We start from the raw sequence: 15235 nt of genomic DNA, 5'->3' as shown, positions 1-15235 counted from the left end.
AGAAACAAAACATACGCTAAACCACACAGAGTCATACACGCAAACACACAGGAAGACACACACAGAGACAGACTAACAGATGGTCAGACACACAGGCAGAGAGAGAGCGAGAGAGAGAGAGAGAGAGAGAGAGAGAGAGAGAGAGAGAGAGAGAGAGAGAGAGAGAGAGAGAGAGAGAGAGAGAGAGAGATAGTGGAACACAACACAAAGACACAAAGTCAGACACAAGAACACATAAAGACAGACACAGAGGCAAAAACACACACACAATCATACAAAATAAGACACGGGCACAAAAAGGGGCAAAGAAACACAACAACAGACACAGAGACAAAAAACACACATAACACACAGAAAAAGACACACAGGCACAGAGAGAGAGAGATAGAGAGAGAGAGAGAGAGAGAGAGAGAGAGAGAGAGAGAGAGAGAGAGAGAGAGAGAGAGAGAGAGAGAGAGAGAGAGAGAGAGAGAGAGAGAGAGAGAGAGAGAGAGAGAGACAAAAACACACGCACAAGCACACAGTGGCAGGCACACTAAAAAACAAAGACAGACACTAACACACAGAATCAGACACACTAGCAAAAAGAGACAGAGACAGAGATAAAAACCAAAAGAAAGAGATAGGTACATAGGCACAGATAGAGAGAAAGAGAAAGAAACAATACAATCAAAGAAACGAACACACAAAGACAAACACAATGACAAAACACACACTGAGTCAGTCACACAGACATGGTGAGAGAGAGAGACAAAAAACACACAGATTCAGCCAAATACACACACAAACACGCACAGTCAGGCAAAAGAACACAAGCCCGCAAAGACAGAAACAGTGAGACAAAAATACACACAAACACACAGATTCAGACACAGAGACAAACAGAGAGAGATAAAACACATACACGTGCAAACACACACACACAAACAGACATACACAAAGAGACAGACACATTGAAAAAATAGACATAAACGCAGAGTCGGACACATAAACACACAAAAATAGACACAGAGACAGGCAAATAGACGCTCAGACATACACAGGAACGGTGAGAGGGAGTGAAAAACACACACAAACACACAGAGTCCCAGTCAAAAACACACAAAGAGAAGCACAGAGACAGATAAACAGACAAACAGACACATAGACACAGTGAGAGAGAGAAAAAAACGTCGTTTTAAGGATTAAACTTTTTTTACATGCTAGTAGGTTAGATTAATCTAGCCATCCTAACCTACAAAGGTTAAGTTAGGTTAGATGGTGCCCCATCTAGCCTAACCTAGCATAACCTAACTTGCATAGGTTAGGTTGGTAAGGATAACCTAACCTTCTAGACGGTAAAAAAATATTTAATCCTTAAAAAACGGCATTTTCGTCTCTCTCACTGTGTCTGAATGTCTGAGTTTCTGTTTGTCTGTCTTTGGGCCTGTCTTTGTGTGTTTTGTGTCTTCCTATGTGTTCTTATGTATATTTTTGAATCTCTCTCCCCTTTGCCTGTGTGTGTCTTTGCGTGTTTTTGTCTCTGTGTCTGACTCTGTGTGTGTCTGTGTGAGTGTGTGTGCGTTTTTGTCTCTCTGCATTTGTGTGTCTGACTCTGTGTGTTTTTGTATGTTTTGTCTATCTGTTTCTGTCTTTGTAGGTTTATGTTCCTGTGTCTGACTCTGTATGTTTGTCTGTTTTTTCGTCTCTTTTTCTGTGCCCGTGTGTCTGACTCTGTGCATCTGTGTATTTTGTCTCAGTGTCCGGCTTTGCGTACTCGTGTGTCTGACTTTGTGAGTTTGTGTGTGATTGTTCCTGTGTCTCTTTTTCTCGGTACCTGTATGTGACTCTGTGTGTTTGTGTGTTTTGTGTCTCTCTTTGTGCCTGTCTGACACTTTGTTTGTTTGTATTCTATGTGTCTATGTCTGTCATTTTTTTGCTATTGAATAATAAACATTTTGCTATTGAAATATAAATGAAAAAAAAACACAAATTAAATAAACCTGGGGCAAGTGTCCGAGGGATCCTAAAACGAACAGAAATTAAATAAGTAATCAATCCAAACAAACATACATTTTTACTATTCTAAATGAATAAATAAATCTTAAAGCGAGTAAAACTTAAATGGAACATGCAAATCAAGCTTGAAACGAACGAAATCACTACAAACAAGAGTTTGGGTATCGCCTCTTTCTCTCAAAGTAATAGTCTAAAACCTAATGAAAACTAAATCTGACTTAAACGGTCTTGGAAAGACTGTTCCAATTGAAATCAAATTGAATATTTGATATATAATGATATTAATTGTTGAAAGATCGTCAGTTCAAGATTTTATTTCACTGTAGTTTCTATTTTCATTTTCAATGCTGTAATGCCTGGAAAAGAAAATATTTGTAATATAATTCGTTTTCAATGAAGGGCCAATGACACAGTAGGCTTTAGGTTTTACAGTTAAGGGAGGGGGCAGTATCCAAACCCTTGTTTGTAGTGAAACTATTTTCGTCTTGAGCAATTATAGAAAGAACGAATAGATTAAACTGAATATTTGATGCATAATGATATTAATTGCTAAAAATTCACCAGTTCAAAACTTTGTGTAATTTCAAAGTTTATTTTAAATAGTACGTAAAAAAGAAAATATTTGTAATATAATCCGTTTTCAGTAAAGCGCCAATGACGCAGTAAGTTTTAGACATTTATACTGAAAGAAGAAGGCGATATCCAAACTCGTATTTGTAGTGATTTTTGTTCGTTTCAAGCCTGATTTACACATTCAATTTAAGATCACTCGTTTTAAGATTTCTTTATTCTTTTATATTAGAATATATTATATGTTTGTTTGTATTGATTGTTTATTTAATTTCTGTTCGTTTTAGGTCTCATTTATACTTCAATAGAAATTTTTTTTTTCGTTTTAAGCTTGATTTGCATATTCAGTTTAAGCATTATATGCTTTAAGATTTATTTTTTTCTTTTATATTAGTGCTTGTTGTATTTTTTTTGCTTTGATTGTTTATTTAATTTCTGTTGGTTTTGGGTTTCATTTTTTCTTTAATAGTAATTTCTGGTCGTTTTGAGTTTGAATTTGAACAGAAATTTGTATCTGCTGATCCTAAGTTTAATAGTGGCCTTTAATTTTCTTTGAAAAGCTTTGTTTTGGAAAGTTTTTTATTCATTTTTGTTTGTTTTTTATTGCAAAAAGTTTCAAATTTTTAAAAATGTTCCTCACTTCAAAATCGAATGTTTTTTTAACATCAAACGTTCATCAAAATATCAATTTGAACATCAAAGTGACAATACCAAAGTAAAAAAATAACAAAATAAAGAAAGCATCAAAGTAAATAAGGTATCAGTAAGCAACTTGCATAACTTACAGCCCTTGCACCGTGAATCGAAGTTACCACGCAAATCGCTAAATCCCAGTATTAAATTAAACAACGCCTGCCTCCGGGCCCATAGGGTTTTATCGCCACCAGAGTTTTTTTATGTGACCTTTTAACTATTTTTTACGAAATGGCTATCTAAAAATTTTATCTGATACATTTGGGGAATAAGGGCATGGGAGGAGGTGGCTGCCCCCTGATCATTTTTGACTCTTAAAATGCCCTAGGACATAACTTACAACACCTGTTCCCCGGTCCTGGGGGGTTATGTCAACCCCGGAGTTTTAATATTGAATATTTGAAATACTTTTAACAAAATGACCATCTGAAAGTTTTTAATGGGTGGGTTTGGGAAAAAAGGGCGCGGATAGGGGTGGGGCTAGCTACCGTCCTATCTCTTGTCACTGTGAAAAAGTGAACTAGAACTTCTAATTTCCAATCAAATGAGCCCTCAATGAAGTTTTTACGAGCATCTCTACTATAAGAACCATATTTGCCCCCAGGGAATAACTTACAATGCCTACCCCTGGGTCCGGGGGGAGGGGAGGGGTTTCGATATAGGAGTTTTTGTTATCTTTCTTTTGAATTATTTTTTGTAGCAAAATGGCTATCTCAAAGTTTTTATCTGATGCATAGATAACTTCGAAGACCACAATGCCTTTCGATGACGAAAATATAACAGTTCAAAATAATGATGAAACCTTTAATAGACAATGAAACAAATATAAAATTTTAACTGAATTCTAATGAATTTTAACTGAATTTCGGACACATATACAGTGTCCATCATCAGCAATAAAACAATCGAAGTTAAAAAAGTTTTGTTCAAGAATAATTCCATAAACAGAGATATAGGTGAATTTGGATTGAATTCAATTTTTGGTAATTTACTGAGGTCAAACAAAATAAATCTCATTTCACCTAAGAGCTTTGACCTCTGTCCACCTGATATTTCAGATAAATCTATCGAACTGGAACCGAAAAGGTCAAGGTCATAAACTATATGTAATTTGTTTACTGGGTATAAATTTTGTTGTTGTTATTGATGTCTTTTAGTTTTACTGCTGATGATGGACACTGTATATGTGTCCGAAATATTCAGTTGAAATTTTATATTTGTTTCACTGTCTATTAAAAGGTTTCATTCCTATTTCGAACTGTTTTATTTTCATCGGACTCATTTGGGGAAAAGGGCGTGGGGGGGCTAACTGCCCTCCGATCACTTTTGGCTTTTAAAAAATAAACTAGATCTTTCAATTTCCAATCAAATGAGTCATCTCTAAAGTTTATTCGAGCATCCATATGTCCCATCGCATAACTTACAACATCAGCCCGCAGGCCCTAAGGGGTCATGTCGATACCGATGTTATTATTATCTGATATTTGAACTATTTTTAAAAACTGCCTATCTCAAAGTTGCTTCAGATGGGTTTGTGGAAAAAAAGGTTAGAGGAAGGCTAGTAGCCCTCCGATATCTTTTGATACTTAAAAAGTGAACTATAACTTTCAAATTCCAATCAAATGAGCCCTCTCTGAAGTTTATACGAGCATCCCTTCCATAAGAACCATATACGCCCCAGGATACAGCTCACAACGTACCACCCGGGCTCTGGGGGGTTGTGTCAACATCGGAGCTATTGTTATATGACCTTTTAACTATTTTTAACAAAATGTCTATCTCAAAATTTTTATCTGATGCGTTTGGGGAAAAAGTGCGTTTCTGGGGGCATGGCTGCCCTTGTACTACTTTTTACTCTTAAAAAGTGAACTGCAACTTTCAATTTCCAATCAAATGAGCCCTCTCTGAATTTTATACGAGCATCCCTTCCATAAGAAACATATATGTCCCCATGGCATAACTTATAACGCCACCACTCAGGTTCTGGGGTGTTGTGTCGGCACCGGAGTTATTTTAACTGATGTTTGAACTATTTTTAATAAAACTGGTCATCTCAAAATTTTGTTGGTTGGATATGGGGAAAAAAGGGCTAGGAGGGCTAGTTTCCCTCAAATCTCTTTTGACTCTTAAAAAGTGGACAGGAACTTTCAATATCTAATCAAATAAGTCCTTCCTGAAGTTTGTACGAATATCCCTTCCATAAGAACCATATTTGCTCCCCAGAGCATAACTTAGAATGCCTGTTCCGGGCCCAGGGGATTGTGTTGACGCTGGAGTTTGTGTTATAGGATCTTTCAGCTATTCTTAACAAAATTTCTACCTCAAAATTTTTATCGGATGTGATTTGGGACATAAGGGAGTGGGAAAGGGAGCTTGTTACCCTTCGATCACTTTTGACCCTTAGAAAGGGCAACAAAACTCTCAATTTCTAATCAAATGAGCCCCCTTTGAAGTTTATACGACGAGTCCTTCCAAATGAAGTGCTTTTGGAAAAAAAAAATAATAATAAAACATTGGAGTCGTATGGTCATTACTATAGGCAACGCTATGGCGTTGCCTCTGAAAAAATGAACTAGAACTTTCTCTCTCCCAACAAATGAGCCCTCTCTGAAGTTTATATGAGCATATCTTCGATAAGAACCATATATACCCTCACGGTATTTCTCACAACGTCTGCCCCTAGGCCCCTTGAGGAGTTGTGTCGACACTGGAAATTTTGTTGTCTTACTTTTGAATTTTTTTCTAACAAAATGGCTATCTCAGAAATGTTTATATGATGCATTTGGGGAGAAAAGGGCTTAGGGGGAGGGGGCTGGTTGCGCTCTCATCACTTTTGTCTCTCAATAAGGGCATTAGAACTCTCGACTTCCTATCGAATGAGTTCCCTTTCAAGTTTATCAATGGGCCCTCTCTGAAGTTTAAACTAGCATCTCTTCTATAAGAACCATACATGCCCCCAGAGTATAAATCACAACGCCTGTCCCCGGGCCCTGGGGGGTTGTGTTGACTCCAGAGTTTTGTTATATGACCTTTGAACTACTGTTAACTCAATGGCTGCCTCAACTTTTGTATCTGATGTATTTGGGAGGAAAAGGGTGTAAGGGGCTAGTTTCCCTCTGGTCACTTTGGACTCTTAACAAGGGCACTATAACTCTCGATTTCCAATCAAATGAGCCCCCTTTGGAGTTTATGCGATGGCACCTTCCATATGAAGTGCTTCTGGGAAAAAATAATAAAACATTGGAGTCTTTGGTCTTTACTATTGGCAGCATTGTAGCTTTGCCTCTGATTTTTGTTCATTTTGAGTTTTGTTTATTTACAGATGTTGGTTTGCGGTAATTTTACGCTTGGAAGATTATATTACCTTTTTTCTACTCTTTTTTCGTTTAATGAGCCGCTTTACTTTTCTGTGAAAAACTTGTCTTGTGGAAAAAAGTTTCTTAAATTAATCTTAAAAGGAGACAAGTCCAGCAATCCCAAGTGGCAATTGAAAATACTGTGGTTCTCTTATAGCAGTACTTTCAAATTTCTTTATTTCCAAAGCTCTGTCTCCAAATGTTGACTCCAAAAATCTTCTCTGATTAAGAAAAAGCTTGAAGAGCACTTGACGATCCAAGATTTTAGTGCTAGTAAATTAAGATGAAGAGGTAAAGCCCCAGGTCGCTTCTACCATATCAGAAGCATGAAACCTATCGCAAGACCGATGAGAGGCAGAGCCAGATCCATTAATTTCTGGAAATCTACGATAAATAATATTCAATCCGCCCTGTAAGCTCAAGCAAATTAAAATATCGAAATGACGATCAGCTAAGGTCATTCCTAATTTGTGAGAACTTGACATGTATGGCTTCAACAAACATTCTATTGAAAACACTGCCATCGACACTGATTTGATGCAGCAAATATGGGGGCAGGACTTCTCAAAACGTGAGCGGGGTTGTATTCTTCCAAATCTAGGGGAAGTGATTTATTTTTCGCTTAATTCAATGAAAAACCGAAAATAGTTATAAAAAGGGTATCTAGAAGGACGTAGGGAAATGCCCTCATACAGACGCCACTCTTGGTGCTTCAGGGCTTATATATCATGCTCTCTGATAAATTTTGAAAAACTTTTGCCAAAATAGAATATATTTTAGAAAAAAATTCATATAGGTATCAGCAGTTCACCACTACAACGTTTTAAAGCAGTGAAACAGTTTGGATTCGTTAAAAGGGCCAGACTCCTAGACTCTACCAGGGATTAAGCTGCTAATGAATCACATGTTCTAACTCGAGAACGTCCCAGTGATTAGTAAGAGGAATCCACAAAATGTAACAGATCAACGCCTGTCATCATCCAAAATAGCTGGAGATGAAAAGAACAGCATAAGCAGAGTTATGCCCCTAACTTTTAACTATTTTGGGGTACGAATGACTGGGGTGAAATATATTAAATAAGTTTATACCCTTAAAAAGTGTACGTGCATGATAATCAATCGAGCGCTTCATAACACTAACAACCATACGGCAAAAACAGACTTAATTTTGTATGTACTTAACAACAAATTTGAGAGAACGTTACTCTGGAAAGGGCTAGCAGGAAGTTTCCATACATACATTGGAAATAAACTTTGTTTCGAGTTTAAAACTTTCTGATTTCAGACAGCGTTTAGCATCATTCAAGTTAAAGTCAGTTAAAACTGCTTAAGCTCGTCTAGTGTTTAGCATTACCCATTAATAGGGTATCACTCAATAAAAGGGAAATAATCATCTTCCTTGTATATATATATATATATATATATATATATATATATATATATATATATATATATATATATATATATATATATATATATATACACAAACACATAAAAAAAAAAAAAAAAAAAAAAAAAAAGAAAAAAAAAAAATGAAACACGTGAAAGAGACAGAAGGAGAAAAGGAAAACTGTTTTCCTAAATTAGTGATTAATATAGACCAGCACTTGAATGAGGCCTTAACCCTACTCATCCATACAATCACATAGGTCAAACAGCATAGCCATACACAATCAACCATAAAGAATAATCCATAGACAGGCAGTCATGTCGTCAATAAGTATAAGTCGTCATTTACCAAACAATAGAAACAATAAATATAATTCAGAGGCAACAACCCAACACAAGGGCTCATCAGGAGCCCATATTCATATTCATATATATGTTCATGATATAAATATATATATATATATATATATATATATATATATATATATATATATATATATATATATATATATATTATAGGCCAAAAATGTAAATGGTGGAGTAAAAACACAAAGAAAAAGAATGAAAAGCAATAACTATGAAAAATGTATATTTTTCAGAGTCAAGACAATGGAAGGGAGGAAGTTGCCCTTTGGAAGTTTGCTTCACTAGCCCCTTAATTAAAGGGGCTAAACATTAAAATCAAATAGTTGGGAGCATTAAGTCATGGCTAATTGTTGAAAAAGCAAAGACAGATAGTCCAATTGAGTGATAGGCGATTCTGACATTAACCACCCTCCCCTTATTGGGAATGTATAAAAATGATGTTAGTTCATTTGTTAATAGATATGTGTAATGAGACTTCCATCATTCTTACATTTTTGCGATTTAGCAGAGTCAATGCAAAAGCAACATTAACAAAGATAGCGACTAAAATGGTGAACACAAAGAGACAAATTAAGTCTTATTATATATATAAATTGAGAATCATCATCTTTCGAGATCGAAGATTTAGATTCCTCGTATTAAATGAAATCCGAAACGTCTAGCATAAAGTTTCAGTTTCCAAAAACTGCACTTTAGTGTTAAATATTTAGAATATCTAGGTTTACTATATCTAAATATTACTTTCAACGATTCTGGCTAAAATGATACGAAATAGCTTTTGGCGATTTGTTTCATTCCAAATACATTGAAAAAGGAATTTTAACAGATAATTATTTTAATATTTTCTAATTTTCCCCAAATAAACCTACAGTCAAATTTCTGAGCTTGAGATACAACCTGCTGACAATTTCGTTGAGGCCCTTCAGGCATTAAATCCATACAAAACTAAGCTTTAACCATTCAGTACACTGACTGATGGATAAAAGATAGGATTAAGAGCAAAATGTTTGCCAGGGTTGTGTTTAGTTTGGCAGCAAGACTTGAATTATTTAACTACTATGTGTGAAACATTAATCAAGACTGTCAGCTTCTTGTCCGCTATATCAAAATTTTAAACTCTGCATAGACCTTTTTACGAATTTGTAAAAGGTTGCCTCTGACTTTCAAAAGGAAAGTGATGGTAAATATTACTTTTATTTTATTTTATAAGAAGAAAAATATAATCATAAAAGCTGAACTGCCGACTTAGCTGGCACTTTACATTTCAAAAGTACGCTTCGGAGGTTAAAGAATCTTCCCTTGCTAAGGCAGAAGCTTAGGACCTGAAGGCCTTGTGAATGAATTACAAACTGGCCATTATGAGTGACTACCTATGAAGCAGGTGGGGGCTCTTACCTCATTTACGCAGTAGCTCAAGCTTGCAAACTACAGAAACGGCAGTATACTTCATAGGAGATAATTGTCATTAAGAAAACAAAACAAGTATATGCAGGCCTATGCATTCTGAGCAACTACCACTTTTCAACCCTGGACTCTTAAAGCCAAAGTTTGACTTCTTTATCGCAACAGTTAAATAACGAATACTCTAACGCTAAAGAAATATAATAAAAAGATTTTTTTTTATCAATGTGCTTTACACGAGCAGGTTAGTAACAGTTCGTTTAATTAATTGATTACACAAATATAGAAAATTGAAAAGACAACATATAAATCCTTATAGTGGAAATACTGCCAACGTTCGATAAGTTATCAAAGGTAAATCTGCAATGATGTAATATTTTCACTTTTGTATAATTTTGGTCTGTCAGGAAGGTATCTGCCATCTCTTTTCCCATGACAGTATTGGGTTATTATTATAGCTATAACCAAGTAATTGGGAAGGAGGAGGAGCCTCACAGCTAAAAAACTATGAGAGTGTGCTTTTTTCCAAAACAACGATGACGGAGTTTTGTTTCTTTCCCCTTGGAATATGCCTCCCCCTGAAAAAATCGTCCTAAAATACCAGGAGAGAGCTGATTCAAACGGAAGTCGATAGCTCAAATCCTTTTCTAAATAGTAGAACGGATTATGCCACACTGAAGTCGCTAGAATTTGATATCCAATGGCTCTTCATTACCCGGCAAATTTTTGGAGTAAGTCTGTATTAATGGTACTACAAAGCGACTATTCCCTTCTTATTGCAGAAGTATGTTGCATGCGTAAAATGAAAGGCTACATTCATGTATGTATGGGATGGGCATAAAAGGAGAACAGATGGGGGAGGGTGGGTCGTCATGAGTGTCAACAGAAAATTTCCCAACAGGCAAGATTCCCAGAGACAAAGACGAAATTATAAACGGGAATCTTGTTCATTTTCATATACATTTAGTATGGTCTAGTTGTTTCCAGGAGGGATTTGTCCCCCTGGCGATCATGGTGTCAATGGGGACATCAATAAAAAAAAAAAAAATTCAAAGAACTGAGCTTGAAAACCATGGTGATGTAAATCCTAGAATGAAATTTGGTATTTTAGTCTCCCCACCCCGAGAAAATTTTGAAAGGCTGTACTGTTTCGGGGATGGTTAGCTTTCACGAATGATAATTATGCGAATATCAAACTTGGATGCAAAAATGCGGAGTAGTAGCCTCCCTCGCACTCAAGAGAGTATTGGATCACATCCTTGATCTGCAAAAACGAAATTCTGATTACAAAATATGCAACAGAAAATCGATTAATTACGCTAATTTTAAATCTGCGAACTCTAAAACTCTTAGAAATTGTTTTTTAAAGCTACTACCAAATGTACATTTTCATAATTTTTCTAATAGGGGTTGGAATCCCTGTGAAAAGAATTCAATCTTGACAAGACTATAGAATGAAACCAACCATGTATAAGAACATTAAAACCAGTATTTACAACATATCAAAATCCTTTTTTCTGAGATGGATGGTGACGCAAGCGTGTGGCGTTTGATGTATCATTCGTCCTAAACATACATGCAACCATCAGCGCCTAAGTTAAATAGCGCTGCCTAAGTTAAGACTATTCTGGCTTCAATATACATTATTTTATTTTGTATCCAAAGCCACTTTGTCATAATGGTCACTGTCGTAAAGAATCGTCGTAGAAACTTTGCAAACGGCCAGTTTGTTGAAAATTGAAAGTTCTAGTGCTGTTTGCAAGAGTCTAAAGTGATTGGAGTGCAGTCAACACATTCCCATGCACTTTATTGCTGGACTTTCCTCCTCACGTCTGATCAAAATATTGAGAAAGCAGCTTTTAGTTTTTTAATTTGAAAGGTCCAAGAACTATACCTCCAGGAATGACATAACCTCTACAGCCCATGGGGCCTGCTGTTTACATTAGTTTTATTATTAGGAAAGGGGGGTCATGTTTGATCCTAGGTCTGCAAGAATGCTAAATGTATTAAGGTGAAAATTTCAGGGCATGTTGAGGGGGATGTTGAACTAAATAAAAAACCTGTGAGTATGCACATTACCAAAGGTGAGCCCCTCATACGCGTAATAATTTCTGTTCGTTTTAACCCTTTCATGCCTGTGGTCACCATACGGATACCGCTCGCCTCCTATTTTTTTTCTCTCGACTCGACAAAGTCACAACCGTGATTTCTTTTCCACTAGATAGCACTTGCTTGACTCTGTCGCGTTTGAATTTATTGTCCCTCAAGGCTTTACCCGAGCGGTCGAGCGAGCGTCCAAGTTTAGACAAAACATAAAATGTCGAAAAAGAGGAAAGGTGCAGATTTCGACCTCGATGACCTGGACGTTTCTGGTAAGTTCAGAGCCTGATTATGATCTTATTTTGTAGCTAAGAATGCGTTCTTTCGAATGAGATATCACTAGTCTAGTTATGATGAGCTGTAGTTTAGCCGCAAACAAGGTTGCTAACGATCGGTTACCAAATGGTGACGTCAGGCATTCAGTGGCAAACCATACCTAGGCAGATTTGTACAGCAAACGAGGCAGCAAGTCCTTTTTATGATCGGGAATAGGCACATTTTCTTTCTGTTCCTCCTTTTTACTGAAACAAGGGTAAAAAAGCTATTTTGTGGGATGCCTCAGGCAAGTGTTGAGGCCAATGGCCTATTTTATTGCAATATACTATTATTATTGTTATTATTAAGTGATGCACTTAACTTGAATTTCTTTTCAGCTGATCCAAGCACGAGCTCTGACTCCATGAGAGGTCATGGTCCCAAGCCCTTGGAAGAGAGACTGATCAAGGAAAGAAGTAGAAGAGTTACCAAGAAAATTACTGCAGAAGAAGCAGCAAGGCTTTTATTCATACCTGATTGTTATTCAGATCTCGATATCTCTTCCGACGACGACGACCCAAACTGGGCACCAGACAATCCAGATCAAGAATTTCAGCCTTTACGTTCTCTCAACTGTTATGGCAATGAAGATGGAAGAGATGAAGAGGATATCGACCACACAGACGACATCCCTTTAGCAATGCTTGGCAGGTTCGAGTTAGACAATGGCGATGACACGGATCAATTCGATTTGCCTCTCCCGGGCTTGAATGATACCACAGTGTCAAACAGTTCTTCAAGCACATCATCAGCACCAGTGTCAGCTTCTTCTGCAATACAGTCAGCAACAGTTACTGCACCTGCTGAACCCTTTGTCCTTACAAGAGCTCAAAAAAATGCTCCTTCCCAAGCAGTGGCCGGTCTAGTAACTCCAACTGATGCTCCTCAGGTCACGGCAAAACCAGTAGCAAAAAAGAAGGTAGCAAAGGAGGCAAAGCAATACAAGTGGATAAAAACGGAGCCCGAACCTCGAAATATTACATGAAAGGGTTCTATGCCACACTATGACGAGGTACAAATGCCCCTTGATCTCTTCCGAATGTTTATCACAGAAGACATTCTTTCAAACATTGTGGACCAAACGAATCTGAATGCCATGAGAAAGAAGAATCTTGCTCTGAAACTTTCCCTTGAAGAGCTGCGCAGATTTCTTGGAGTTCAAATGCTTATGAGCATTCTCAAACTTCCGGCAATTAGAATGTACTGGGAGAATGGAATACGATATTCCCCGGTGGCTGATACTATGAGCAGAGATAGGTTCATCAGCTTGAGGTCTTTTTTCCACATTTGCGATGACACCTTAATGATACTGAAAGGGGAGGTTGGTCATGAAAAACTGTTCAAGATCAGAAGACTATACGACGCATTCAGGGAGAATCTGAAAAAAATAGACCCTGAAGAGATCCAAAGTATTGACGAACAGATGATCCCATTCAAAGGAAGAATTGGATTTCGACAGTACTTGAAGGAAAAGCCCCACTCGTGGGGTTTAAAGGTTTTCACGAGAGCCGGCATCAGCGGAATAGTGTATGACATAGAGATATATACAGGAAAAGGAGCTGTTGAAATTTCTGAACTTGGCCAAGGTACTGACGTTGTCCTTCGGCTTGTAGAAAATCTGCCAAGGTTCATGAACTTCAAGTTGTTCTTTGATAACTTCTATACTGGCATCGATCTCATTCACAAGCTCCGGGTTGAATATGGCATCGAGACATGTGGTACGATACGCAGCAACAGAATGAGGGGCGCTGTTCTAGATACCGACGGCAACATGAAGAAGAAAGGACGAGGGTCAGTGGACTTCCATTTTGAAAGACATTCAGAAGTATCGGTAGTAAAATGGTATGACAACAAACCAGTCCATTTGGCTTCTTCATACTGTGCAGTCACCCCAATTGATAAGTGTCAGAGATGGGATGGCACAACACGGAAATACGTCGAAGTTGATCGCCCCCGAATCGTCCATGACTACAACAAATCAATGGGGGGCGTAGATCTTGCTGACATGTTCCTGGAGCTTTACACGACTACCTCGCGAGACGGAATGCCTTCGGAATCAGTGAGGTTTGACCAGACCTCGCATTTTCCGGATACGACTGAAAAGGGAAGGTGTCGCTATGAGAAGTGCGTTAGGGGTGGAACCAGTCGAATCATGTGTTTGAAGTGCAAAGTTCGTTTGTGTTTGAACTCAGATCGCAACTGTTTCACAAATTTTCACCTAAAATAGGATCTGTATATACCTGACGTGACCATATGGTAACCATTCACATTTTGGATAAGGAATGAAATGAAAATTTAAAAAAATAAACCTGTTCTAGTTGAACCTCCAGGATCACTCTCTGCTATTTTCAGAATTTTTACGCAACTCCTTCTTGGTTCAGGTCTGAAAGGGTTAAGTTTTAATGCTGCTTCTTACTTCCAGTTGAAAAAACTTTTTCATATTTATTTTTCCATTGTTTTTTTAAATAATGCTAGAAATTCCTGCGCTCCCTTCATGGAAATTTTCTTCCCCCATGACAAATTCCTTGATGGAGAGTTCTCCCAACATATCCCCCTCTTCTCAACACCTCCCCCAACCAAAAAAAAACTGAAAATGTCTGTACACTTCCCAATAACCATTACCATATATAAGCACTGGTCAAAGTTTGTAACTTGTGGCCCCTCCCACGGAGACTGTAGGGGGAATAAGTTGTCCCCAAAGATATAGTTATAAGATTTTTCGACTACGCTGAATAAAATGGCTATCTCAGAATTTTGATCCATTGACTTTGGGGGCCTAGGTGCCCTCCAACTTGTTTGGTCACTTAAAAAGGGCACTAAAACTTTTCATTTCCCTTAGAACGAGCCCTCTCACAACATTCTAGGACCACTGGGTCGATAAGATCACCTCTGGAAAAAAATAAACAAACAAAAAAAATAAACACGCATCCGTGATCTGCCACCTTCTGGCAAAAATACAAAATTCCACGTTTTTGTAGATAGGAGCTTGAAACTTTTACAATAGGGTTTTCTGATACGCTGAATCTGATGGTGTGATTTTCTATAAG

At 37.4% G+C, this 15235-nt stretch overlaps 2 protein-coding genes across 7 annotated transcripts in view; one reads left to right on the top strand and one right to left on the bottom strand.

The window, feature by feature from the left end:
- LOC136036083 (RYamide receptor-like) overlaps nt 1–15235 on the bottom strand; it is a 151490-nt gene that overhangs the window by 115591 nt on the left and 20664 nt on the right. The window contains exon 1 of one of the 6 annotated variants that reach the window (XM_065718065.1): nt 9270–9313. The exons of the other annotated variants lie outside the window; for them this stretch is intronic. The gene's annotated coding sequence lies outside the window, so the exon portion shown is untranslated. Of the gene's footprint in view, nt 1–9269; nt 9314–15235 lie in introns of those variants that run through there. 6 annotated transcript variants of the gene reach the window in all.
- Nucleotides 13207–14415, top strand: LOC136036535 (piggyBac transposable element-derived protein 3-like). Its single transcript, XM_065718840.1, has one exon. The coding sequence runs from the start codon at nt 13207–13209 to the stop codon at nt 14413–14415; it is 1209 nt and encodes a 402-aa protein (XP_065574912.1).

Source organism: Artemia franciscana, chromosome 15, assembly GCF_032884065.1.
Source record: "Artemia franciscana chromosome 15, ASM3288406v1, whole genome shotgun sequence".
NCBI lineage: Eukaryota > Metazoa > Arthropoda > Branchiopoda > Anostraca > Artemiidae > Artemia > Artemia franciscana.
Note: the sequence above shows the minus strand (reverse complement) of the source record. Positions and strands in the feature narration are given on the sequence as shown.

Bases quoted from the DNA above. Each gene is read 5' to 3' on its own strand.
- LOC136036535 (XM_065718840.1), top strand. From the start codon at position 13,207: ATGCCCCTTGATCTCTTCCGAATGTTTATCACAGAAGACATTCTTTCA.